Consider the following 24,494-nt stretch of genomic DNA (forward strand, 5'->3'; position numbering starts at 1 on the left):
CCAGCTCTTAGATGACTCGTGTATAAGACGGAAATGCGGATAACACTTTTCCGCGTGGAACCAGTGGCTCTATCTCGTTGCATCAACCACCGAACGCTGACGTCCCAAACAAGTCCAGAGGTAGTGAAATGGTGCCAAGATGTGGGCCATCTACGTAATCCCACACTATGCCGCGGGGTTACCTCTTGCGGTCCAACCACTGACGACGGATCCAATTGCCAAACCAGACGCCTTTGGCCCGGCATTCAGCAAAACACTGCGGATCAAGTTGAGAGCCTGTGTTCCGAGGAAAAGCGGTAGCTTCAGTCTTTGTGCCTCATTGACCGCCTCCTGAAGGCCGCTTGATATTGTCTGAAGGAGACTTTCGTTGCCAGAGGCAGCCCAATCGTGTGTAGACTGACCGGCCGCGATGGCATCCACAATGCGCCGGCCCTCGCCGGAAAGCATTGTGCTACCGCCGGCAGCGTTAATGCAGAGCTCAAAGACCTGCTCCAAATCCAGACCAACAAAGCGTGCGAAAGCAATTGCCTCGGCTGCCGCGCAAAGATGAATGCCACGGAGAAGGTTGACGACGAGGCTTAGCTTGCCTTCTTCGGACGTGACGGTAGGCTTGACCGGTCCAACCTTTCCCGCTCCTTCGATGTATAGTCGAATGAGACTAGCATCGTCGTCCGGACCGTAGCCTTTACCCAGGGCGGCGAAATAGGCCTGCTCCGCCGTGGAGGTCATCGGAGTGGGAAATCCGGCCCGGCGCGCCTCTGAAGTAATGATGCTAGTGTCTTTGAGAATGATCGTGACCGCACTGGCAAGAGGTCCGAATTGAGCGTCCAGCATGCGTGGTAGCCGGTTCTCAAACATCCAGCTCCAACCCTCTGACTTGATGATCTTTTCGCCAGTACTGGGGAGATCCAAGCTAAGATGCGTTGCAAAGCCCAACGCTTCGCTCGACGAGAGGATTTGATTGGCGGCGAGTACCTGATGGCACATCTTCATATTGCTTCCAGCGCCGATGCCGCCCTTGACGATGTAAAGCTTCTCGGGATCCGACATGGCCTGCAATAGGTGAAGGCCCCTTTGGATAGCTTCCTCTTCCGCGCCGGCCATGATCGATAGAGTACCAGCCGCAGCCCTGGCAGCACCTCCGGACACCGGGCAATCCACCAGAGCAATGTCACCTCGATTTCTTGCAACCAGCTCTTTCTGAAGACCTTGAACGTAAGCGCATGGAACTGTCGAGCACAGCAGCACCACCGCTCCTTGTTGAAGGGCCGATAGGGCCGGAGCGTCACCTTCAAACAAGACGCCTTGCGCCTGTTCCGCTGTGGCAACCATGACAACACAGAACTCCTTGCCCGTGACAGCTTCGGCTGGATTTATCGCTGTGAGACCGCCTGCTGCCTTGAACTTATCCAGAGTCGGCTCATAAACATCGAATCCTGTGACCGGATATCCAAGGCGGACAAGATTAGTCGCCATTCCAAACCCCATCGCCCCAAGACCAATGAAGGCCGTGGGCTGCTTGCTTGGGTCCATTTTGTCTTCGACTGAGGGTAATATGGTGCGTGTATGTGTTTGAGAATGTCTAAGAGTAGATTCGAGGCCAGTTTGAGGAGCCAGGGATGCTGATGGGGGTACCGGATTCTTGCAATCCGTGACCGGAGACATTACCCCCAAAGATTAAGTACTAGTAAAAAGAGCAGACAGATTAGTGACCGCGAATGAAAGACGACCTCGGATCCAGGTAACCCGTTGATTCGGTAGAGGTCGGTCGCTCGGGGTGACGACGGCCTTTTCCCGAACCGAATACTGCTCCGATTTCACTCCGTAACCACGGCTCGCGCGGAAAATCGGCCCATTTCCGCCCCAATCCTGGAATCCCCCGCAATCCACATCACATATCGACAACAGTTGCGAATCTAGCTTCTCCAGTTGCTATATCGTTGAAACTTCAACATAAAGCCGCTTCTGTACCCCCATTATAGTGGCTCTCAAGATCCTCAAGTACCTTGCCGAAGTTGAATTAAAGGACTCAACAAAGTTCGCCGATCCGACACCACTATTACCAACATAACTCACTGAACACTATCAAGCTACCTCAACTCTCGCCAAAACCTCCAGTCTTCAAGATGGTTCGACCTCCTCTCTCCGAAAACCGAACGATGAAAATCGTCAATGCTGCAAATGATGGCGGCTATGCAGTTGCGGGGTTCTGTTGCTACAATCTCGAAGCTGTGGTGGCATCCGTCAGAGCAGCAGAAGCAACCTCTTCGCCCGCAGTCGTGCAGCTCTTCCCGTGGGCAATGGAGTACGCAGGTAGTGCACTCGTCAAAGCCGCAGCAGAACTCTGCCACAGTGCCTCAGTCCCCGTATCACTGCATCTCGATCACTGTCAGACACCAGAGCTGGTTCGCCGTGCCGCGGACATCCCCGACGGCTTCGACAGTATCATGGTTGATATGAGCCACTACGAGAAGGAAGAGAATCTGGCTCTTACTCGAGAGCTGGTTGATTACTGTCATCAACGCGGTATCGCCACGGAGGCAGAGCCTGGGCGAATCGAGGGTGGTGAAGACGGTGTGGCTGAGACGATAGATCTCGAGGGTGTTCTCACTACACCAGAGCAGGCTGAAGAGTTCGTCGCGACTGGAATCGAGATGCTTGCACCCGCTTTCGGCAACGTTCATGGTGAATATGGTCCTCGTGGGATCAAGCTGGAATATGACCGGCTCGAAAATACCAACAAGGCCGTGGGAGATCGGGTTAGGCTAATCCTTCACGGTGCGGACCCATTTACAGAGGAGATTTACAATCGCTGCATCAAAGCTGGAGTAACAAAGATCAACATCAACAAGGGCATCAACAACCACTATGTTCCGACACAAGAAACAGCAAGAGGTCGCCCGATTACGGCGACGATTGAGGCTGGTACAAAGGAAATGCAGAAGGCGTGCGAAACTTACATGCATTGGTTTGGCTCAGCAGGAAAGGCATGAAGAAGTTGTCGGACTACCTCCCTCGGAGATATCAAGATGATGTGTTCTCTCTCATCATATTATGAGGGCAATGCCATTATGAGGGCTTTATTCAACATAATAGTATTCAAAACAACATATTTGCAGACCAAAAATAAGTCAAAACTTATTACAGTGACATGAGGTATCCATACAACCCATCATAACGAACTCAAACACGCAATCGACGTCTCCAATTTCTGCATCAAAACTGTTCCTCTTCGACATCATAAGCTAGAGGCTTCTGTCCGAAGCCCATCTTGTCGATACCTGTAGTCTTTGAGACCCACAACCCCCCTGAGATAGCCAACTCCATAGCTCGAAGACGCCAAGGTGCAGTTGACTTGCGCAAGGATCCATTCGACTCCGCCTTGTCCAGCATCGCCTCCGTCCTCACCTTTCGCTTCTTCTCATATACCTGCATCGCGTCTTCCAAGCTATCAGTGTTAATCTTCAACATCTTTGAGAACAAGAAGACGTCTTCCAAAGCCATGGAAACACCCTGGCTGGCGTGCGGCGGCATCGCATGGGCAGCATCGCCGAGAACCATGCAACGGCCCCTGGACCACGGTCTTCCCCGCGGCATCTTGTAGATCGGGTAAAACTGGACAGCGTTCGTGTTGTTGATAATCTCGTGCACCATGTCCATCCAATCAGACTTTTGACTTCCCAAGAGATCGAGGAGGGTCGCCTTGAATGTGTCTGCCGCTTCCTTTCCGCGCTCCTCCCATCCGTCACGGACATTGCCAAAAGACGGAAGAGCAACTTCACGTGAGAAGAACCAGTAGAGAAGATCCCGAGTTGGTGTCGTCGGGGCGATGACGAAAAGTCCGTCAGAGGTGAGCGTCGCGCTCATGGTTTCGATAGACGTGGCTCTGGGGCACACCTCGTCTGGTCGCACGAGGGCAAACATGTTTGCAAAGCCGGAGTACTCGGGCACGGAGCCGGGGTCAATGTAGAGTTTTCGCACGGCGGAGTGGATCCCATCGCAGCCGAGGAGAAAGTCGGCTGTGTCTGCCGTTCCGTCGGCGAACCGCGCGGTCACGGCGTGGCCTTGGTCTTCGATTTTCTCCACGGCCTTGCCGTAGTGTATTTGGATGTCTGCTTGCTTGGCGGCGCCTAGCAAGACATCCATCAAGTCGGTTCGTTGAACGCGCAAGTATCCGAAGCCGGTCTGCTGCTCACTCCAGGATGATAGATCCATCTCACCCATAACGCAGCCTTTCAGAGCGTGTAAGACGAGCTTCGGCGTCAATGCACCTCGAGCTGCAACGTCATTGTACAGTCCAAGGCGATCGAGTAGTCGTAGACCGTTGGAAGGAATGCCGATTGCTCCACCGAGTGTTGTTGGCTGGCGGCGGATTTCGTAGACTACCGGCGTGATTCCATTGGCCTTCTTCAGCTGGAGCGCAGCAAGTATGCCTGCTGGGCCACCGCCGATGATGATGATCTATGCATGCTGTTGTCAGAAAATACTCCAACGGGTCAGGCTGTCGAAACATAAGATCATAGAGTAGTTACCTTTCTGATTTCCTTTACTGCAGTCATGTTGTTTATGGCTGGTAGGTTTGTGTTGTTTGGAACAGTTGCTTCTTACATTCGTCTGATGCGCGGGGTCAAGTTGCCTTTATCCCTTCCTTGGCACGCATCTTGGTTTTTGTCGGCCTTTTCGCAACAAGTCCAACGCCTTCCGCCGATTCGTAAGTACACCAAATCATGCGATTGTAGATCGTTGGAGGAAACTTAATGCCGGAACCCGGGGACCAAAACGGCACCGTCCTGCCGTGTTGCCGTGTTGCACGGTACCGCTCCAAATCATGGCTCCACGCCGTCGGACTTTCGCCGATGCCCAAAACTCCGGTTCGGATTCCTACCTTCGGCGTTCGGATGGCCGATGTCAAGCTTCCCCAATCAGAGTTAAGTGTATGTTATGCATCTCGTTGCCCTTGATTTCTGTCACTGAGCCGAGTTTTGAAGTCTTGCTTCCGTGACTTTGATGTCAAGGCAAGTGATTTTTGGACCTTTTGGTACAGTAAACCAGCTATTCTGGTGGCGAATTGCTTACCGAGGAAACACAACCATCCAACTCTTCCGTCCCCTCCCAAAATACCCAAGGGAAATTTCAGAAAAACAAAATCGAAGGGAATGCACATCCCAACTTCGATGTTGCTGCTCACAGCTCGCGCTAATTGTCATTGTCATCTGGTGATGTTAGACATCCCGAACTGAGCCTGCCTGAGGTAACATGGGCGTTGGATCGCAGGGGCAAGCGATGCTAAGAATTAGCCGTCCACTCACAGCGAAGCAAAGGCTGCAGCTTACAGTCCACTCCATTCCGCCAGATGATTTCGTGCACGAAGCTGACACCCGCTGCATTTCCTACTCTTCATGAATCTGGCAGCCTGAATTCGCGCGAGTGAGACTCCCACTTCGACCGTCAAGATGTCGGCCAACGATACGCAGTTTTTCAAGCAATCCTTGAGATCTGAATACTGGATCAACTTCAATGTTGACAAAAAGTTCAGTCTTGCCGGAGTTGATGAACCCGAGCTCGATAGTGAGGACAAGGCACTGGTCCGGACATGGGCACCTACTAAGGGCGCAACCAAGACAGCCCCGGTCCAAGCCCAACCTTCGTCCCTTTATCGTCCCATACTCGATCCTTTTGAGATCCGCGTGCTCGAGATCTTGCCAGGCACCGGCGATGAGAAGTTACGAGGCCGCCTGCGCCACTGCTCACTCGAACTCAAGGCAAGCTTTGCTCTCGCTGTCGATGGATCCGCCACACCAATGGTGTACACGGCGCTAAGCTACACATGGGGCCCAAACGTGTTCGATGAGGCAATCGAGTGCGAAGGTCACGTCAAGAATATCACAAAGTCTCTCGCGGTTGCTTTGAGGGCTTTCCGACAAGAGGATCGCTCGGTTGTGATGTGGATAGACCAGATCTGCATCAACCAAGGCGACAACGAAGAGAAGGCACAGCAGATACCCTTGATGTCGAGGATCTATCAGAATGCTATGAACACTGTCATCTGGTTGGGTGAATCAACTTCGAATTCTGCTTCCGCCATAAAGCTGCTGGAAGACGTTAGGTTGCTGTTGCAGTTTACGGAAAAGACTATCGGTCCGGATGACTTCGAGGGGCTCAATCTACCCTCAAAAGATTCGGAGGTGTGGGAAGCGCTGTGGGACTTTCTCTCGCGCCCATGGTTCACGCGACTGTGGATCATTCAAGAAGTCATCCTCTCCTTTGACTCTTGGATCGTGTGCGGCAACCATATGACTACGTGGGACGTCTTGTCATTGGCCTGTCTTCATCTCTGGACCTGTGGCATCTCGAGATGGCTAGGGGAGAAGTTCAATTCTGGAAGCCGCAAACTTGACTTTCAGAGGGATCTCTGCGAGTCTGTACAGCACCTCAGCAGCATGAAGTCAAGCTACGACAGTACGGCAATGTCGCTGTTCGACCTGCTGATAGAGTCTAGGGAAGCCAAGTGCTACGACAATCGGGACAAGGTCTATGGTCTGCTTGGTGTCTGTCGAGATCAAGATAGGTCTGCGATTAAGCCAAGCTACGCAGACGACTTTCCCGTAACTCACCTCTATCGCGACATAACGACACGTCACCTGGATGACAACAAAGGCAGCTTGAGACTTGGCGTGGTCCTCACCTGCGTAGACCATGAGTCTCCCGACCTGCCATCGTGGGTACCAGACTGGAGAAATCCCCGTCGAACACACTCATTGGGACACTCTACTACCACAACAACCCCGTACATGGCATGCGGCCATCTTACGATCGAAATTGGTAGAGTTCATCCACCTTTGGAACGCAAAAATGAGGACGAGCTGCGACTGCATGGTGTTTCGGTTGACGCCATTGCAAAAGTTAGTACCGTATTTACGAATCCAGAGCTGAGTCTCGAAGATCCAACCACTGCCAACGGAGACTTGAAAGACATGCGCTCCTTTGTCGCTGAGTTACAGGAGTATCCAGGTCATGAAACCGTATTTTCTGCCTTCTGGCAGACACTGGTGGCAGGAAAAGACGCCACCGAGATGGCCAAGGCGCCGGCGGCCTATGAAGAGATTATCTCTCTTCTTCTCGACGCATCCACGGAGCTATTCCCGTCGCTCCCGGGACAAACGTACTCTGCACGACAGAGACGGCCGGTAGGCAAGGGGAAGTTAGAGCTAGCAAATCTCAAGACACGCACAGCAGGAAAAGCGTTCCAAGATGTAAGGACCTCAATGGTGCATGCTATGCGGAATCGCAGGCTGTGCTTCACTGCTAAGGGGTACTTGGGGCTGGTGCCGGAGACATGTAAAGTGGGGGACGAGGTTCACATTTTGGACGGGTGCCATATCCCGTACCTGTTGAGGAAGGTTGATCACAGGAGTCATCGGCTAGTTGGAGAGTGCTATGTGCATGGTATCATGAGAGGAGAGGCTGTCCGCGATGATCAGAGCATGGATGAGATAATTTTGATGTGAAATTTCAGCGATAAGGTTGTCAGAGCTCTCCTCATCACGATGATTGTACAATTACCTAGTCTAGCTTATGCGTAGCAACAGCTGCTAGAATATTTGTGCAGACAGTGGTAAGTTCGCAAGCATTTGCTGAGCTTTTGTTGGCTCCAATGGTTAAGCCAGGCTTGATCGTTGTTTTCCCCCGTTGAAACTCACGGTACGTTGCTCCTTCCGTCAGTATTCTTCATGGTCATTCTCGTTCCTGACAATTGGTTTATCCATCATTCCAGGGCAGGAGTGAGGCTGGCAACATACTGGACTTCAGAGGGGAGGAACATAGCTGACAAAGAGGTTTTATGTTGGAAAGAGGCCATGTCTAGTGCAACAGTTTGTTCACATCCTCAGATGCATGCCATTGCAACCCCTTCTCTCTTCCAACCTCTGCCACTCCCAACATTTATGAAACAACTCTTTCATCTATCCTGAAAGCAACAAACATACCGATTTCGAATCATCAGGTCGCGCAAAAACATCGTGTTTCAATATGGCCGAGTCAACAAAGGTTTGTACATCCCCATTTTTCGAAGCCCGTAGTCGCACCCATCTTGGAAGAGGTGCTAACATGCCGGCAGGAACAGGAGAATCCCATTATCCTCCCTTCGATCGAGTTCTCTCCGGCTGTCAAGGTTGAGAGCTCTCCTCATGTTGGTCCTCTGCCATCTTCTCCCCACAATCCTCCGGCCGAGGCTTCTGCAATCGACAACGCGCCAGCTGAGGCCTCTCCAGTCTTCGATCAATCGGCACAGGCTTCTTCAGTCATTGCGCCTCCGGTCCATTTCCACCATCCCGGCATCCCCCCAGTCCGGGCTTTTCCGCCTCTGGACCAGAATCCTCCTCTCATAAACGCAGTGGACCAAGCCCCTTCCGCTATCAATCCTCGCCCCGTCATCAGAGCCCGGACGTTGAATCCTCCTGTCGTTCTACCCCCGCTTCCTGCTCGTCGTGGCAACGAATCTCCAACTCAACCCGGCCCTTCAATTCCCCAGACAGCCGATCCTTTTCGCGTGGGAAATCCCACTCCCCCAAATCCCGGTCCAAGGGGCCGTTATAACCTTCAAGACCTGACGAACATCTGCCAGGGAATGGATGCAGAGATCTTGTCAAATGCCCTTGGCAGCACGAGGGCCAGAGGCGACGAAGGGAGCTTCAAGACGCCGTTGGAATACGCGGTCATTCGCCGAATCAGGACCATGATGATGGTGAATCGACACACGGCAGTCACTGAAAAGACTCGTATTGAAGACGACCTCAGAAAACTTTCAGGCCGAGGACGGAGCAGGCCGATTATGCAGATGAGAGGGTCGCTCGATGACATGATGAGAGGCTTTGACCGTTAGATACAGGGTATCGATGATCTTACTGCAAAGATTGATGCATGGCTGGAGGAGTATAACAGAGATTATGGTGCTGCTCCGGCGGGATCCAATAGTGCCCCTGGGCCGCCGGGCCCAGGGCCATCTGCCCCAGCTGCCTAAGTATGAGAGAGAGCTATCAGACACAGCTCACATTGTAGGATAGAGTATGGCTTGAGCGACAGCATAGTTTGTTTGGGAAAAAGGGAAGAACAGCATTCACAGAGACGTAATAGGCTTCAAGAAAGTTCGTAATTGGGTAATAGGACACAACAAATCAATTCTCTTTGACCCCATTCAACAGCCGCGACGATGCTTCGCAACATGTGTCACCGAGGTATGACCATATTGATTGAAGAAAATGCTGCTGCCGACACGTTTTCTCTTCGAGAAGGATCGAAGTAGGGCGGAAGGTGTCAGCGGGGCCACCTCTCCTCGCATCTCTTAACACCTTCTAGGTACCTTACCTTTGATTCATTCTGACCAGCAAGAGTTTCTCAGCACCTTGAATACCGAATCATTTCGTGGCCATGCTGAGTAATCTTGGAAGCCGGGAGGACTGGAATGAGAGCCTGGAACGGGGGACGGAAGGTCCGAGGGAAGGTGCTGAAGTGGGGCCGGCCTCCTACCTTCCAAGTTCTCCGAGCGTCACGTAGCTGAGCCGCGAGAAAGGAAGCCAACGGGAGCGTGGCGTCGCGACCAAAGACGTATGTTCCATCAACTGCTCCGAATGTGAAAACCGTGCTTCCTGTCCTGCTTGTTTCCTCGCTAAGGTAGGTACCTGAGGTAAGTGGTTCTTGAGACTCGCCGGGCGTTGCTGGACGTGACAATTACGATCATGAGGAGGCACAGCAACTCGGCCGGGTTCCGCCCCTGTTGCATGTCGCTGAAGCCAAGAATTTGTACCAAGTCGGAATGGGCCGGAGCAAGCAGAGATACTATGTAGAATGTTGGATATTGTTTGTCCACTTATTGAAACTTAGAAGCGTATGAGAGGCTCATGAAAGTGGGAGTAAAGTGACGCAGCATTGCATCCATACGGGCCCCAAGCTTTCCTTCCCGGAGACTCGAGAGCCACAAACGGACACAACAGGTGCGGGTACCAGAGAAATGGAGACGACGCTATTCTTCTTCTGGAAAGGCCTGGCGCAGATCTTGATCAGTCCCAGAAAACTGCCCGAGGCACGAACTCCGTCACGCGTTGATTGGCCGTCGTCCCAAGCAATGAATTTGGATGGCAGAATCAACTTTTATTCCCGTGCTTGAGGAAGAAAAAGGCCACGAAAATACGTAGGAATCGGGCAGGATGAGGTGCCATTGGGAGTTCCAATTGTTTCGACTCGACACTATATGACTGGCCCGGCTATGGCATTCGAAGCTGGGGCTTCTCTCTGCTCTTTGCTCACTCTCAGCTACCTCCCTTGCCCGGGTCTTGCTGGGTGAAAGAAAGTCTGAGTTGGAAGGAAGTCGCCGTCGTGCTGCACCTTCCCCCAATTTTCCCCAATCTCACCTCCTTCCCTATTCCCCTCAATAGGTGTTGCCCCCTTGCACTTTCCCCTTCTTTCCCAGGTTCCCCTCACGCCCTACGGTCTCTCTCTCGGTGGTGATCCTCCACGATACGATGCTCACCTCTCAAAGGGCCCCAGAGCATGTATCCCCGTATCTCTCTTTTGCCCTCCAGTCCGAACTCCAGCCATCCACACATTAGCCCATCATCGCATGCCATCCTGGCTTTGAACCATTTGATACGACTGCGCTAACATCTCCAGTGCTCCACGCGCTTGATGTAGACAAGACCATGTCCTTGGCTTCCCACTCGAACATGACGTCGTCGCCCTAGACTCTTTGACTTTCCCGCCATCTGATACGTGCGCTTAAGACGACTCGATGATATCGCAGCATGTTTGCGACTCAACCACCTGCTGTCACTCTGAAATTGCTTCAAGCCGCTTGTCGCCTGCCGGCTAACCTTGCTTACGCATCTTGGGCCGTGCCTTTACGGCACTTTTACCTCAGAGCCTCTGCCCGAGATCTCCACCGCCCGCTCAGCCGCCCGTTACCGGCTCTTGAGTGAGGCGCCACTCAAGGTAGTCGGAGCATGTGGGCTCCGTTTGCTCGAATCTCTCAAAGGCGCGCCTCTCGGTGTTAGTCTGTTGGTGGTATGGGAAATCTTGTTTGATACCAGAGTGCACTATCTATATAACTCTTCATCTTACCTTCGACATTCCAACTTACCTCTCTGGTTCCAGACTTGGTTTGATTGCAGCGTCGCAGCCTGTCGTCCTTTGATCCATATCGCCATTTGACTTGTCAGTGTACCAGAAAAGCCTTGGAGAGGCACGACTTCAAGCCCATCATGTTTCACATTTACAACATTTACGGTACGTGCTCTTTGTCTGATCTTCTCGGCCCCAATCAACATTGCCATATCACTACGTTTCCAAATGCTGATTAGTGACTTGTAGCGCTCGCCGCCTTTGGCACCATCGGCGGTATGCTTTTCGGTTTCGATATCAGTTCCATGAGTGCGTGGATCGGCGCAGACTCCTATAAAGAATACTTCGGACACCCGAGTTCGACCCTTCAGGGAGGCATCACGGCCTCCATGTCCGGTGGCTCCCTCGTCGGTGCTCTAGTCGCTGGTTTCCTGGCTGATTCATACGGCCGTCGCGGCGCTCTCAAGCTCGCCTCTGTCATTTGGATCATCGGTGCTGTTCTCCAATGCTCCTCCCAGAATGTGGCCCACCTCATTGTCGGTCGCGTTGTCTCTGGTCTGGCCATTGGTATCACAAGTTCCCAATGCTGCGTCTATCTTGCTGAACTGGCTCCCTCCCGCATCCGCGGGCGTATCGTCGGCATTCAGCAATGGTCGATCGAATGGGGCATTCTCATCATGTACCTTATCTCTTACGGCTGTATCGTCAGCATCCCCACCGATCCTAAGGCATTCCGCATCGCTTGGGGTATTCAGGGCATTCCTGGCCTCATCCTCGGAATCGCTCTCCTCTTCTTCCCCGAATCGCCACGTTGGCTAGGCCAGAAGGATCGTTGGGAGGAGTGCCACGAGGTCCTTGCCCATCTCCATGCTGGTGGTGACCGCGAAGCCCCTATTGTTCTTGCCGAGCTCGATGAAGTTAGGGATGCTGCCCGTGTTGCCGCCGAGTCCAAGGACGTTACTTTCTTTGGTCTTTTTGGACCGCGTGTCTGGAAGCGCACACTCGCCGGATGCAGTGTACAAGTTTGGCAGCAAATGCTCGGCGGTAATACTTTCTTATACTATTTGATTTTTCTGTTTAACATGGCAGGAATGGTGAGTAATTTCAAATCATGACCCAAATCTTGCATAGCTGACCTGTTACACAGTCTGGCAACGTGGCTTTGACTTCCTCTATCATACAATATGTAATTTTCCTTGTTACCACTGGCGCCATCCTCCCCATCATTGACCGTCTCGGTCGTCGTCCTCTCCTCATCGGCGGTGCCATCATATGCTGCATCATCCACTTCACTACTGGCGCTGTTATGAAGGTCCATGGCAACCCTGTTGACAGCGTCAATGGCGATGATAACTTGAGGTGGGAGGTCACTGGAGCCCCGGCAAAGGGCGTCATTGCCCTGTCTTACATCTTTGTCGGTGTTTACGGTCTTACCTGGGCTCCTATTGGCTGGATCTATGCTTCCGAAGTCTTCCCTCTCAAGTACCGTGCGACTGGCGTCGGTCTGGCCGCGGCCTCCAACTGGGCGTTCAACCTTGCCCTCGCCTTCTTTGTTCCTCCTGCCTTCACCAACATCCAGTGGAAGACGTACATGATCTTTGGAGCCTTTTGCGCTGCCATGACTGTACACATCTTCTTCACATACCCAGAGACTTCTGGCAAAAGTCTTGAGGAAATTGACGACCTTTTCGACTCCAACACTCCTGCCTGGCGTACCCGAAGAGCTGGCGGACGCTTTGGAGATCGAATCGCCGCTGCTGAGGGTAAGAAGGAGGGCTTCAATACTTCGCATGCTGAAAAGGTCGAAGTATAGATCTACTTCTTTTCTTGTATAACAGGCATCGAGAATTAGATGATGCTCTCAAGCTGTAACGAGACCCCTTAGCCAATTTTCTCTTAGCTTCATTTTACTCCTACATTGTCTTGCGCCGAAATGTAGGTGATTTTGGCGACAACATTCGACTCTACTATCTAACCCGGGTGTTCTTCATGATGTACTGCTGAAAAGGCGATTCATTTTTTGCTACATCAGTATCCGTAATGATGGTTTGGAGCAGCGGTGGCTGCCTTTGCGGTCGTCTTGCGTTTCGCTGCAGGAAGGGAATCATGTGATGTGGCTGTCACCAATGACGTCGATCTGTGTCTTGACGTCATCCTTTGGGTGTCACTCACCTACGGTCAATCTGCCATTAGTCCAATCCTGCTACTTCGAAGGTCATTGCATATAAGAGATACTTCATCGATCTTAATCTACATACCACAATAGATTCTACGAACCATTTGATTCCTCAAATTCTTGTCAAAACTCACAAGAAGGAGATCACCATACTCCCACACCATGTCTTCCCAAAACACCAACACCAACACCCAACAACCCGGCCTCATCGCCGGCCACGCCGAATATATCAAAGGCGCCGCCGAGGTAAGATATTAGGCCTGCAATGCATCAAGTTTCAGCCGCGACAGCCAGGCAAGTAATGATACTGACAGAATGGACACAGGCCGCCATTGGCAGCGTAACGGGCTCGCACGCCTGGACATCATCCGGAGAGCAGGATAAGGCGCACGCCGCGTCAACGATGAAGGCTGCTGGTGAGCAGCGTGATGCGTCGACGCAGGGGTACGGCAAGGCGGAGGAGATTGCTGGCAAGGCGTTTGGGTGTGAGGGGATGAAGACTGAGGGGGCTGCTAGTAAGAAGGAGTAACTAGAGGTTATGGGACATTACGATTTCCCTGATGATGGGGTCTGTACGATTAATACATGGCGATGCGGTTACGAGATTTAATATGTTTATTGAAGACCACTGAGAGCATCTGATGACGTTCCAAGTACTAAAATCTGCATCGTATTTGTGGACGCATAGCCCACCAGCAACGTTGCAAGATGAAGAAACGAATCCCGATCAAACATTCCACAAGAATTGCGACAGAGTTGCGTCTCTATCTACAACTTCAAATGCCTTGCTTGCATGCACCAGCCATTTAAGTTCAGACAGCTTCTTTCTCTTGCGGTATGTCTTGGAATTGTCAACGATGATGTCAAGCACAGAGTCGACCATGGACATTCCACGAATCGCGTGAAGCTCAACGGGCGGAATAAACTTCACTGCATCCTTCAAATCGCTCTCGTCAATGATCTTGCCAAAGTTCTCGAGGACCTTGACACACAGGTCAAAGATGGCAAAGTAGTTGATCCGCGCCACGGGGACAGGCCCGTTGAATTCTGCCAAGACCGTCTCTTTGGCCATGTGAATCACCGTCGTGAGCGGCTGCGGCTGCGATGCGCTCTTCTTGACAATCTTCTCTTCCTCGGCTTTGGTTGTTGGGGCGCTTTGCCCGTTGATCCGGGCCAGGAAGACGGGGCCCGTCTTGTGGTTGACGGCGTGTTGGTCGCAAAAGATAGACGAGAGCGGCGGGACGATGGACTTGTTGCTCTTCCACTCGATGGCGGACTTGGTCTTATTGAGGGGTCCGCCGTACACGATTCGACGGTAGATAGAGAGGAAGTTTCTGTCAGGCAAGTCCCCTTGAAAGACGTTGACCTTGAAGAGGTTGCATACTTCCTCCATGATCGGAATCTCGGCGAGGTTGAAGTCGGAGCGCCGGAGGGCGTTATAGAGGTGAAGTGTCGCCGGGACTATACACAGACCCCCACCGGTGCAACAGCCGACCATGTATCTGCCCATATGTTGAGCCTGGAACAGCATCTCTCCCATGTGTCCACCAGCGGTCCAAGGGGCTCGGTAGTAAAATTGGGTACAGTCTTCGGTGGCGTAGGCATCCAGGGCCCCGTGGAACTCGTCCATCTTCTCCAACAGAGCTGTGTAGGAAACGCTGTCAAGGGAGGCCCTCACGACTTTCGACGAGGAGTCAACCGCATTTCTCATTTGAGTTGCGAGATCGAGAGCAGTGTCTCTTGCATCAAGATCTTCATTAGACTCTCCATTCGGCCAGCGAAAAATGTCAAACGTCGTTATGAGCAGATCCAGGCCGAGGATTAGCCCCGCCAAGGGGGCAAGATACGGTACATCGGTCGAGGCAGTATGGTCTGGCGGGTCCATTGAGTCAGACTGCTCTTCCTCTGGGGGAGGAACGTCTACACAGTCATGGAAATCAGTGAGGTAAAACAGAAGCGGCTCAGACGATCCGGCTCGCACCAAGAAGGCTTTCTCGTGGACTTCCAGTCGCTCCACCGGGCGTTTCTCATTCCAATATTCGCATGAATTTTGCAAAACTTCCAAGGCCCCTAGCATATGCTCCTCGTCATATTTGCCATCCGGAGTTGTCTGAACATGGGGAGTGTCAGGGTCTCTTCGGATGAGCACCTTGTCGTGTTCGGCCTTGAGCAAGTCGCCGCGTTGAGCGAAATGGTCTCTGTTACGTTTCCACGATTGTATGAAGTCGTAAAAGTCGCAAAAGCGGCGAAAGTTGAACAATCCGTCGATCTCGGAGTCGATCTCGGGTTGCGCGACAAGAAACTTCAAGACCTTGACGCAGTACTCGTGCATCTCCTCGCTGATCGAGGGAAAGTATTCACCGACGAGCTGATTCCCAAGCAAGAACACCGTGCTGGTAAGCCACGCTGCGACGGGAATAGGAAGGGTTCTTTTCGCAGCCTCGGTCCAGAACTGCATCAGTTGGTCGCGCATCAACGCAGCTTGCTGAGAGATTCATTAGTTGAGGGTCTAGAAGTCGCAGCTTGGAAGGAACGGCCCATGACTTACGTATAGAAGGAACGAAACCTCGAAAACTCGGCACATGTCATCGTCTTCGAGGAAAACTTCAACCTTGCAATGTTGCTGACGCACAACGACCTTGCCCTTGGCTGATCGCCTATGGGGTGCAGCAGTGACTTTCGAGGTGCTAGGCAGAATCGGGGAAACATCGCCGTCGTCGTTATGTTCTTCTCCTTCCAATGCGAGTGCAGCAAATTGGTTGAGCGTCACGGCGTCGATGCCTGGAATCTCTGAGTTGGGAAGTCTCTTCGATGCCTCCATAAGGGGCTTCAAGATACGGGAGGTCTCCTGTAGTCTGATGTGGCCATTACTGTCAGCTCAGGTCTAAAATCTCATATTGGGGTGAGGTATCTCACTACCTCTTGACGAAGTGGTCATGGCTGGGATCCTCAGCACCCGAGTGCTTATAAATGTTCCCGACTTCTTGGCGCTTCTCGATGGCATGGTGAAGAGCTCCAATAACGGAGAGGGGAACAACAGTGTTTGACTCGTGGAGAACCTTGGCAACTTTGACAATGTCACTGGTAAAAGTAATCGGACGTGGATTATCGTCTCCAGGCCTCGCAGATTTGTATTGAGCTACCATCCATCCCAGGAAGCAATTCGTTGAGAGTTTGTACGCCTCATAAGAAGCCCGAAGGCTGCGGCTATCGCCTGAAGACATTTTATTTGACTTTGATCTCGCAAAAAGAAGCGTGAAAAGCGTGGTGTCGATCTGGCCCGGGGAAGTGAGCAATGTGAAAGAGGTCGAGTTCAGAAATGCACTGGTAGAGGCTGAAGGGGCGAAGATTCGGAGGGGACGGATTCAGATAGTTAAGTATCAACTTGAGGTACTGAGTGAAGGACCCTACAACTGGCATATTTGGAAGGTGCTGTGAAAGTCACCTTCGCATGCGGAACGGAGCACTTTCCAAGTTTGCTCGGTGCATTCACATTACTGATAATATCATAGTGAATGCGGTAGATATCTCTTTGAAAGCCCCTCCCTACCGGTCTGAAAGGCAGCCATTGAATTCTTAATTTCAAGCAGGCCTACTTTCTGAATGGTGGCTCATCCACCATGTTGGGATAATTTCTGATACATGCCATCCACTGAATGGGAAATTTGGAACCATTCTGTTGTCAGGGTTCGAAGTAAAAAGCAGAATACTCTCAAGACCTATTGTTCCTGATCAGCTGTCTTGAAATTGTTAACATCTGGATGAAATGAGTCATCTTGACATTAATACTGGGAAATAGATTTGATCAGACTTTAGATCAAGCTTACATACCGGACCGTATTACCTATTACAGCCTCGGCTGCAGCACTTTGCATTCGTGATAAGTCTGATACTCATTCCTACATCTTAACATGAAGACGAGACTTTCCAATGCTGGATGCAGAGGCATTTTTAAGCGAGGCTGCCTCTAGCGTCGACACTCTGAATGGGCTATCTTCAAGCCCAGTGATGAACGGAATACAGCATGGAAAACGCTTGTGCTCGTTTGCTGCAAGGGGTTGTAGCACAAGCCCTATTGTATCTCCAAACAAAAGCTAGATTGTGTTTCCTCTCGGATTGGGATTTCTACTGCCCGGTAAAGAGGTTGTTTCTGGCCATCAGGGAGGCTCAGCTTGTAATACCTAACGCTGAGAAAGGCATTTCACCAAGTTGATGGCACCATTGTCAGCGGCCCTAGTAATGAATAGTCACAATTGATAGCAGCGCAAGCAATATCTTTGTTGGACCAAGTCTTTCATAAGAAATTCATTCACCATCTCGCGTAACTGACTTTAGCTTGAAGTGGCAACAAGCATACAAGGTCCAAATTCTGGCGAATGTTTCCAATCCTCGTGAGAAGCTTGTCAACCATTCAGACCAGTAACAAGCCATACTCAACATCGAGAAGTAGCCGCAGCGAAGATCCACACGCAAAACATGGTCTTAAGTCTTAGCAAGTACACGGAACAAAGTTGTCTTTAGACGACTTTTTGTGGGTGCTTGATAGCTTCACTTACGTTCGGTATTACCCACCGCAAGGCCCGGAGACAATCTCTTAGGGGATTTTGATTTGGAAGAAATCCATGTAAAGTCACGCTTTTTTCCATGCATATTTGCATTTAAATAGGTTAAGTGGTGGCTGGCTACGCTTAGTAGGAGCTGATTTGGCGCCAATGTTCGAGTCGGGTGTGACGGGAAGCCAGCCGAAAGCAACATCTCAAGATCAATTTGGTCCGGAGCTAATAGGACGAAGATTATAACCTTGTTTGAATCATTCTATTTCAAGATTTTAATTATGCCTACGGTCCTAGTCTGTCTGTAAGGACTGGCTCCAGTATGAAATCCTTCAAGCCACCATGTTTAATCGACTGCCCCGTGAATAGAAACCAATTCGCTCTCTGAAACTCCCAATCCTCAACGCCACCACCTAGCAAAATGCCTGGTATTTTCCAAAATTCCCGTAGTGCCAATTACCACCCGCCATTCTGCTTGCGACGAATCTCCTGGTCAAGCTGGTCCTTCATATTCTGGCGTCTCTGGATCTCGTCATCGAGACGGTCCTTCATGCGCTCTCTGTTGCGGATCTCCTGGTCGAGTCTGTTCTTCTCGGAGTAGTCGCAGTTACCGCCGCCATTGCCAGAGCTGAAGCCACCACCAGAGTTGAAACCACCGCCAGAGTTGAAGCCACCACCGTTGTTTCCGTTCTTGTATGCTCCACCGTTTCCGAATGATCCACCGTTGCCATATGTGGCAGCAGCGTTCACATTTTTGGCAGCTTCAGCTCGGGTCTCGATGGAAGCGACGGAATCGACTTCAATGTCTGGGACGTTGCGACCACTTAACAGTGGCGTTGCGATAACGCTGGAGATGAGGGTGGCGATAAAGAGGTTTTTGATGGCAACCATTTTGATGGAGTTATGATAAGCCGAGATGCTCGAGGCGAAGTGTAGGAGGAGTTGATTAGTTGTGGAGATGTTTTTAGGTGAGGTGGTCTTGGGTGAGATGAGCTTGTTCGATGAGGCTGCTGATCAACCATTGTCGATGACAGTGGAAATACACTATCCTTATGTACTTCTTCTGTCCTTAGAGTCAAAACCACTAATGCCGAGACCGACACATCAAAATCTCCCCGTTTAGTCTTTTGACTAGGCAGAGTGCGTTCGACGCTATCATGCACATCGAATGGCCTTGGCCGACAAGCTTCGGCATGGTGAGGTAGGTGACACCATCACAATTCGGCCGCATGCCATCGGCGGTAACCAATTTTCTCCATTTGTTGCGAGCTACGAGAGCGACCACGAAAGTTTCCATCTCCGGTATGCCTCAAGGGAACTGGGCGTTGGGCAGGCCGACGGCACGCTCGGATGCATACAACATCACGCCTCGCTCGGACTGTTGTCGTTCGTGAGTTGCCATTCTGCCAGTAGCAAGTTCGGATGAAGCCCTTGGAGTTGCTCATGGCTAGCCAGAAAGCGAAAGCCCGTGGGCGAGGGGTTAAGCTTTTTCTCTGGGCACAGCCAGATTATAGACCAACACGGTTAGCTTTGGGGTGACGACTGCAACATGGAGGCTCGCGACTCAGGCAGGATGCCGGTTGACGACCGTGCATGACTCCCGCCGACAGATGGAAACGAAACTGGATAAGGCTTGGCAGGTAGGGCTGGCACATACCAACGGGCTGCGCGCAGCACACGTTCTCTAAGGGGAAGAGGGGAAGACAGGATGGGGTTAGAGTAAACGAGGCGGAAACTTCGGCGTAGTGGGCGAAACGTTGACTCTCTTCGCTCGGAGCACCTAGTAGTCGTACGCGGCAAGTGGCCGACATTTCTAGAAACACCACGCTAGTCTTCACAGGGTCTCTCTTGCCGACATAACTTGCATAGCCCAGAGCTTAACGGGTGATCGTCAGCGGTCTGGAAGAGGTCGATGCGTGACATGTTGGTTCGCGGGCATCCCACGCGGTCTCCGGTTCGATCGTAACTTTCCGCGGATAGTTAACGATAGCGAGTTATGGCCTACCGACGATCCCGACGGGGTGGTAGAGACGGGAAGCCGTCGATCATCGGAGTGCGATTCCGCCTTGGAGCCCAATGGGCGATCCCCCAACCGATTGCCGACGCGACCACGCTTTGCTGCACGATGACTTCGGCGTTTGATCTGCCCTGTCGGCGGGTAGCACTGAGGCGCTGCCGAATGTGCTCTAATTGTATGCTTATTTCATAACAAAGCTCGGAACCACACGCTATTCGCTGTCGGTTCACGAGTCCGAGATTTCCATTGCCTATTTACTTAGTACGCTGTTTAGGCATGCTTGTTTGATTTTCTCCATAGTTCATAACTTCACACTTAGAACCATGCCTGCGTTCCGTTCAGCAGCCGTCACGCTCGGCTTATCCTCGAGAAAAGGGTCGACCTGCCAGATCGACCTCAGAGTTCTGCCAGATATGCGTCTCATGCTTTGCTGTCATTTGACTCCCGTAAAGCAAGGCAGAGTTCTAGCTTCCACGTACGCGTCGCCGATTCCATGAACGAGTCTGATTTGTTGCCCCCTTGTCAATCCATTAGCCTCGTCCAATGCCAGTGCCCCAATCATTTTAAACACTTCTTAGCTCCTCGTTTGAGTCCTTGAAATCCCCGTAGTCCCCGCCCGTGGCCCCGCCACTTGGACCACGCCCGCTTGGTGTCATTTAAGCTTTCTTGTGCCTAGGATCAAGGGTTGTGAATTTGTCAACGCAACATGCCCGGCTAGGCAGTCGGCCGAGACTTACTATTTGCCCGGACCAAGAAATGTTGTGTAGTAGTCGCCAAATCGTCACGGGGATGCAGCAAAACATTCATTGTCAGTTCGACCAAATCTCGTACCACCTCAAGATTGTGTGACAGAATCATCAACGCTTTTCAAGTTCTGCTAACTTTTGCTAAGCTTTTTTTTTCTTTCTTTTTGGAAGCTGCAGTAGTCTGCCACAGCTGGCTGACCAAGTGCTTACCGCCATCACCAGGCAGGCAGCAAACTTACATGTATCTTTCCTAACGATCATACTTATTTGGACACACCCCTTTCGAAGCTTGCCAAATTATAAATCTCCCAGGTTGGAGGTAGTTTCCCTCCTTCAGTTAAGAAATCGGTGAAAGATAGATTTCATCTGGCAAGGATCTCTGCGGAACATCGATCTCCGGTTTCTTGATGAAGAGTATCTGAAACTTCGACAGCCTTCAGAAGAACTAGTCTGATTCCACACACTGGCACACTGGAATGCACTGGACGATTGATCTTGGCTAGATGTAGCTGTTATGTGGCGATTGCCGCATTGGACAGAGCAAGGTGTGGCTTGAGCGATAGTTTGACTTAACTAGTTGGCTATCAGGTCTATATTTGTGTCTTCGACTAACCTTCTCATGCTTGCCTGACTCAAACTTTGTGGAGATTTGGGTCTCTCTGCTTCGAAGTCAAAACTTTTCTTGGGCGGCATTGATGACCTTTTGCCCCTCAGCGCATTTGCGAACTAACAAAGAAGAATCACAGACTACATTAACATCAAACGGTATGATGTTTTCCCGAAACAACTCAACTTGACAATTTCGACTGAATTTGAGGTTGGATTGAATATAGACTTGGTTCAATAAAGTGGATCACCAGAGACAGATACAGGTCCTTCACATGGAGCAGAGCATAGTGATGCCATTCTCCTCGCTCTCAGCGCCCTACACCAGTACGAGTCCTAAGCTTCTCTGAGAGCCGTTACATAGATGTAAGATTCCACTCTAGGGCACCTCGCAACATGTCCATGATAAAGGGCGGTGGAGATGTAGTGAACATATAACCCCTGCTCGTGTATCGGAGCTCTCGAATCAAGCTCTGTGGTCCGGTGAGAAACCCCGCGGGCAAACCAAAAATGCGGTTGAAAGAACCGCAAACCAAGACGTGAATGTTTGTCCGCGAGGGGAAAGAGATCAGTTGCCTTGGGTCCAAATATTGAGAAGTGCAGTGAAGGAGGATGGTCATGACGGATTCCGGACCTGTGATGGCAGCAATCTCTTCGAGGATAGACGAAAGAAGATGGTGTGCCGAATCCTCTCCGACGCGCACGTATACCGTAAGACACAACTTTCTGTTTCTTCGATAGAGCTTTCTAACCTGTTGTACAAGTTGAAAGAGATCGACGTAACCCAGTAAAGTGGGAGCATCCTTCTTTGATGCCATTGCAAGGCCATCCCGAACAAACTGGGATGCACCTCGTTCAAACAGCATGAAATGCTTCGTATGTCCTATCAGAGGGCGTGACAGCGCTGCTATAGTGGAAGCCAACCCGATAGAGGCGTCCGCATAGGTCAAGGCGGCCTCCATACCCGTGGCACGAGCAATGAGGTCCTCAACCACAAGATGGGGAGGAAACGTGCCGCAGATCCATCTGGCACCGCCTGCTCCAATTCCATACTGAGCACGAGATCCATGACCTATGTCGAGAATTCGAGGACCGCAAGTGCTATCGAATAGCTGCCTCTGGCCGCTGTGCGGGCCCATGGCAGCGTCCATCTTGATCAAGCTGCGTACCCAGTCAAAGACCCTCGAGGCCTCGTTGCAATCCTCCTCTCCATCGAGGTCTTCTATCTTGGTCTTGAAGAAAGAACGAGATATCTTTCTCATCCTCCCCATACCAACGCTTGCTGCAGCGCGGATAACAGCATTAACAAGCCTGTTCACCTCCTCGTCTGTGAAGTCCGCCGAAAGGTTGATTCGAACTCTGCTCTCCCAGAAAGGCACTGCTGGGGTGCAAACTGGTGTTGCGAGTAGTCCGGCGCATCTAAGGGCGTAAGAGAGCTTCGCAGAAAGGCTAGGCCTGCCGGTGTAGATAGGTAGAACCGGTGTACCGACGTCACCATAAACGAATATGCCGAAGCGTTCCAGTTCCTCACGACAGAATCGGGAAATCTCAGCAAGCCGTTGAAGGTTACGACTGATTCGATGTGGCTGCCCCAGTACCCATAACGTCTGAACCATTGTCGAACTAGGCAAGGAGATATTGTCCTGGTCGTCGAGGCCGTCGATGCGCTCACGGATGATGTCCTGAAAGACAGCCTTCCCGACGATAATACCTCCGATACCACCGACAGCTTTGGAAAGTGTTCCAGTGCGAATGTCAATCAGATCCCAGGGTAACGGGCTCTCTGGGTGGTGGTCGTTCCAGTATTCGAGGCATCCGCGACCCGTCTTTCCAAGAGAAAGGAAGGAGTGCGCCTCATCGCAGTAAAGAGTGAATTCGTAGTCCTTCTTCAAACGATGTAGGAGATCCAGGGGGGGTACATCTGCTTCCATACTACGGTGTCTTAAGTCAGTACCTGATAGACCCTCAACCCACGAGAGGTACAAGATGATTTTCACAAACCTGTAAAGACCTTCGATGGCCACTATGACATTGACAGACTCATCAATACACCCGCTCAGTAAGGTTTCAAGGTGTTCCATATTGTTGTGCTTGAACTTGCGCAAGTTTGGTGAGGAGGCCAGAAACACGCCGGTGAACATCGAGTTGTGGCAGTTCTCATCCATGATAACCACAGTGGAGCAATCGATCAATGCCGGCAGTGCGATGTAGTTAGATCCATATCCAGTGCTGGTGGTGAAGCAAAAGTCTGCTCCAAAGAAGTCTGCGATCGCATGATGCGTTTCGTCTCGGAGAAGGGGAACAGCCTGTGTGTCGGACACCGGCAATGCTTCCAAACACAGCCGCTGCAACTCCTCAGCCTGAGAAGTAGCCTTGTAGAAGCCAGCATAGTTGTGAGAAGCTCCGTTGACAAGACTCGTCACGGAACCCAGTGCGTCGGAGGCTTCGACTCGGCCGAGACATTGTGTGGTGAGAACACGATAGTTTGCGCCCCACCAATTGAAAAGGGGCTCAACGTAGTTGTAGGAGAACAAGCCCTTCTGGGAGATCGGCCTGCGTGTGCTCTTGTTCTCGTTCAACAGGACTCGGAGTCTTGTTATTGCTAATCGGACTAGCTCGCGGACCTTCTCGGTGCTTGTCACACGGGGAGGTCGGCGTGTCTTGGGGGCGGCGAGAGATGACGTGGTACAGGTCGAGAGACTTGAGAAAGTACGCTTTCGTTCCGAAATCTCAGAGACAGCTGAGATCGAGACAACGACACTCTTGATATCACCCATTTCTTGCCCAGAAACTTTCCACTCGCCCGCTGAAGAATAGAATGTAGAGAGTGGGCAAGGTATGTATCGAAAGGCAGGATAGGTTGGAACGAGGCAGGCGATCCAAGTGTCGGTAGAATACTGCCTTCGGGGACGCAGAGAGCCTTTTCTAATTATCGTGAGTCCGCCTGCCGGACGCCCACCGTAGATACGGTCGAGGCAGTGGAACACGGCACTGCTCCACGATCCTCAGTGCTCGCAGGAGTGAGCGAAAGGGCACAGGATCCATCCTCCTCGGACACAAAGTTGATCACCTGGGTCCTCATTCAATCCCTAAGCGCCACATCCTCCATATTTTTGGGTTCTCCTCCCAATACTGACCTCTTTTCCCTCTGTGGCTCTGTTGCTCTGATTGTGGATGTCGCGTGAGCGATTTCTGACACATTGGTGAAGATAGTGCAATGCCGCATACTACCTACGAAGTGTGCCCGCAAGTTGATACTTGTTTGGCATAGTGCCGTTGCTCAT

The 24,494-nt window shown here is 51.5% G+C and overlaps 9 protein-coding genes across 9 annotated transcripts; 4 read left to right on the forward strand and 5 right to left on the reverse strand.

Moving 5' to 3' along the window:
• Nucleotides 1-165: 165 nt before the first annotated feature.
• Nucleotides 166-1,533, reverse strand: HER10_EVM0004870 (oxidoreductase; the record flags this gene model as incomplete). The annotated part of the gene is made up of 2 exons (XM_035474499.1): nt 166-256; nt 398-1,533. The coding sequence occupies 2 exons, from the start codon at nt 1,531-1,533 to the stop codon at nt 166-168; spliced, it is 1,227 nt and encodes a 408-aa protein (XP_035332549.1).
• A 593-nt stretch (nt 1,534-2,126) lies between these two features.
• On the forward strand, nt 2,127-2,993 carry HER10_EVM0010401 (fructose-bisphosphate aldolase; the record flags this gene model as incomplete). Its single annotated transcript, XM_035479861.1, has 1 exon — nt 2,127-2,993. The coding sequence occupies one exon, from the start codon at nt 2,127-2,129 to the stop codon at nt 2,991-2,993; it is 867 nt and encodes a 288-aa protein (XP_035333240.1).
• Nucleotides 2,994-3,216: 223 nt separating this feature from the next.
• HER10_EVM0012442 (uncharacterized protein) lies at nt 3,217-4,559 on the reverse strand (the record flags this gene model as incomplete). The annotated part of the gene is made up of 2 exons (XM_035481838.1): nt 3,217-4,461; nt 4,533-4,559. The coding sequence occupies 2 exons, from the start codon at nt 4,557-4,559 to the stop codon at nt 3,217-3,219; spliced, it is 1,272 nt and encodes a 423-aa protein (XP_035333508.1).
• A 1,242-nt stretch (nt 4,560-5,801) lies between these two features.
• Nucleotides 5,802-7,508, forward strand: HER10_EVM0009359 (uncharacterized protein; the record flags this gene model as incomplete). Its single annotated transcript, XM_035478849.1, has 1 exon — nt 5,802-7,508. One exon carries the CDS (start codon nt 5,802-5,804, stop codon nt 7,506-7,508), a length of 1,707 nt encoding a protein of 568 aa, XP_035333101.1.
• A 3,744-nt stretch (nt 7,509-11,252) lies between these two features.
• HER10_EVM0003932 (uncharacterized protein) lies at nt 11,253-13,043 on the forward strand (the record flags this gene model as incomplete). The annotated part of the gene is made up of 4 exons (XM_035473593.1): nt 11,253-11,277; nt 11,362-11,702; nt 11,760-12,206; nt 12,260-13,043. 4 exons carry the CDS (start codon nt 11,253-11,255, stop codon nt 12,923-12,925), a joined length of 1,479 nt encoding a protein of 492 aa, XP_035332447.1. The 3' UTR covers nt 12,926-13,043.
• A 275-nt stretch (nt 13,044-13,318) lies between these two features.
• On the forward strand, nt 13,319-13,923 carry HER10_EVM0005469 (uncharacterized protein). Its single transcript, XM_035475084.1, has 2 exons — nt 13,319-13,534; nt 13,614-13,923. Exons 1-2 carry the CDS (start codon nt 13,451-13,453, stop codon nt 13,815-13,817), a joined length of 288 nt encoding a protein of 95 aa, XP_035332631.1. The 5' UTR covers nt 13,319-13,450; the 3' UTR covers nt 13,818-13,923.
• A 92-nt stretch (nt 13,924-14,015) lies between these two features.
• HER10_EVM0000242 (uncharacterized protein) lies at nt 14,016-16,512 on the reverse strand (the record flags this gene model as incomplete). The annotated part of the gene is made up of 3 exons (XM_035470033.1): nt 14,016-15,773; nt 15,837-16,143; nt 16,208-16,512. 3 exons carry the CDS (start codon nt 16,510-16,512, stop codon nt 14,016-14,018), a joined length of 2,370 nt encoding a protein of 789 aa, XP_035332015.1.
• Nucleotides 16,513-18,297: 1,785 nt separating this feature from the next.
• Nucleotides 18,298-18,732, reverse strand: HER10_EVM0010996 (uncharacterized protein; the record flags this gene model as incomplete). The annotated part of the gene is made up of 1 exon (XM_035480438.1): nt 18,298-18,732. One exon carries the CDS (start codon nt 18,730-18,732, stop codon nt 18,298-18,300), a length of 435 nt encoding a protein of 144 aa, XP_035333319.1.
• A 2,834-nt stretch (nt 18,733-21,566) lies between these two features.
• Nucleotides 21,567-23,987, reverse strand: HER10_EVM0008612 (aminotransferase class I and II; the record flags this gene model as incomplete). The annotated part of the gene is made up of 4 exons (XM_035478127.1): nt 21,567-23,142; nt 23,212-23,497; nt 23,549-23,825; nt 23,949-23,987. The coding sequence occupies 4 exons, from the start codon at nt 23,985-23,987 to the stop codon at nt 21,567-21,569; spliced, it is 2,178 nt and encodes a 725-aa protein (XP_035333018.1).
• Nucleotides 23,988-24,494: the final 507 nt, after the last annotated feature.

Source organism: Colletotrichum scovillei (assembly GCF_011075155.1).
Source record: "Colletotrichum scovillei strain TJNH1 chromosome Unknown Contig00006, whole genome shotgun sequence".
Taxonomy (NCBI): domain Eukaryota; kingdom Fungi; phylum Ascomycota; class Sordariomycetes; order Glomerellales; family Glomerellaceae; genus Colletotrichum; species Colletotrichum scovillei.

Excerpts from the sequence above, each read along its gene's own strand:
- HER10_EVM0005469 (XM_035475084.1), top strand. The coding sequence starts at position 13,451 with ATGTCTTCCCAAAACACCAACACCAACACCCAACAACCCGGCCTCATC. Across the intron at positions 13,535-13,613 it reads ATATCAAAGGCGCCGCCGAG|GCCGCCATTGGCAGCGTAAC; the intron begins GTAAGATATTAG and ends GAATGGACACAG.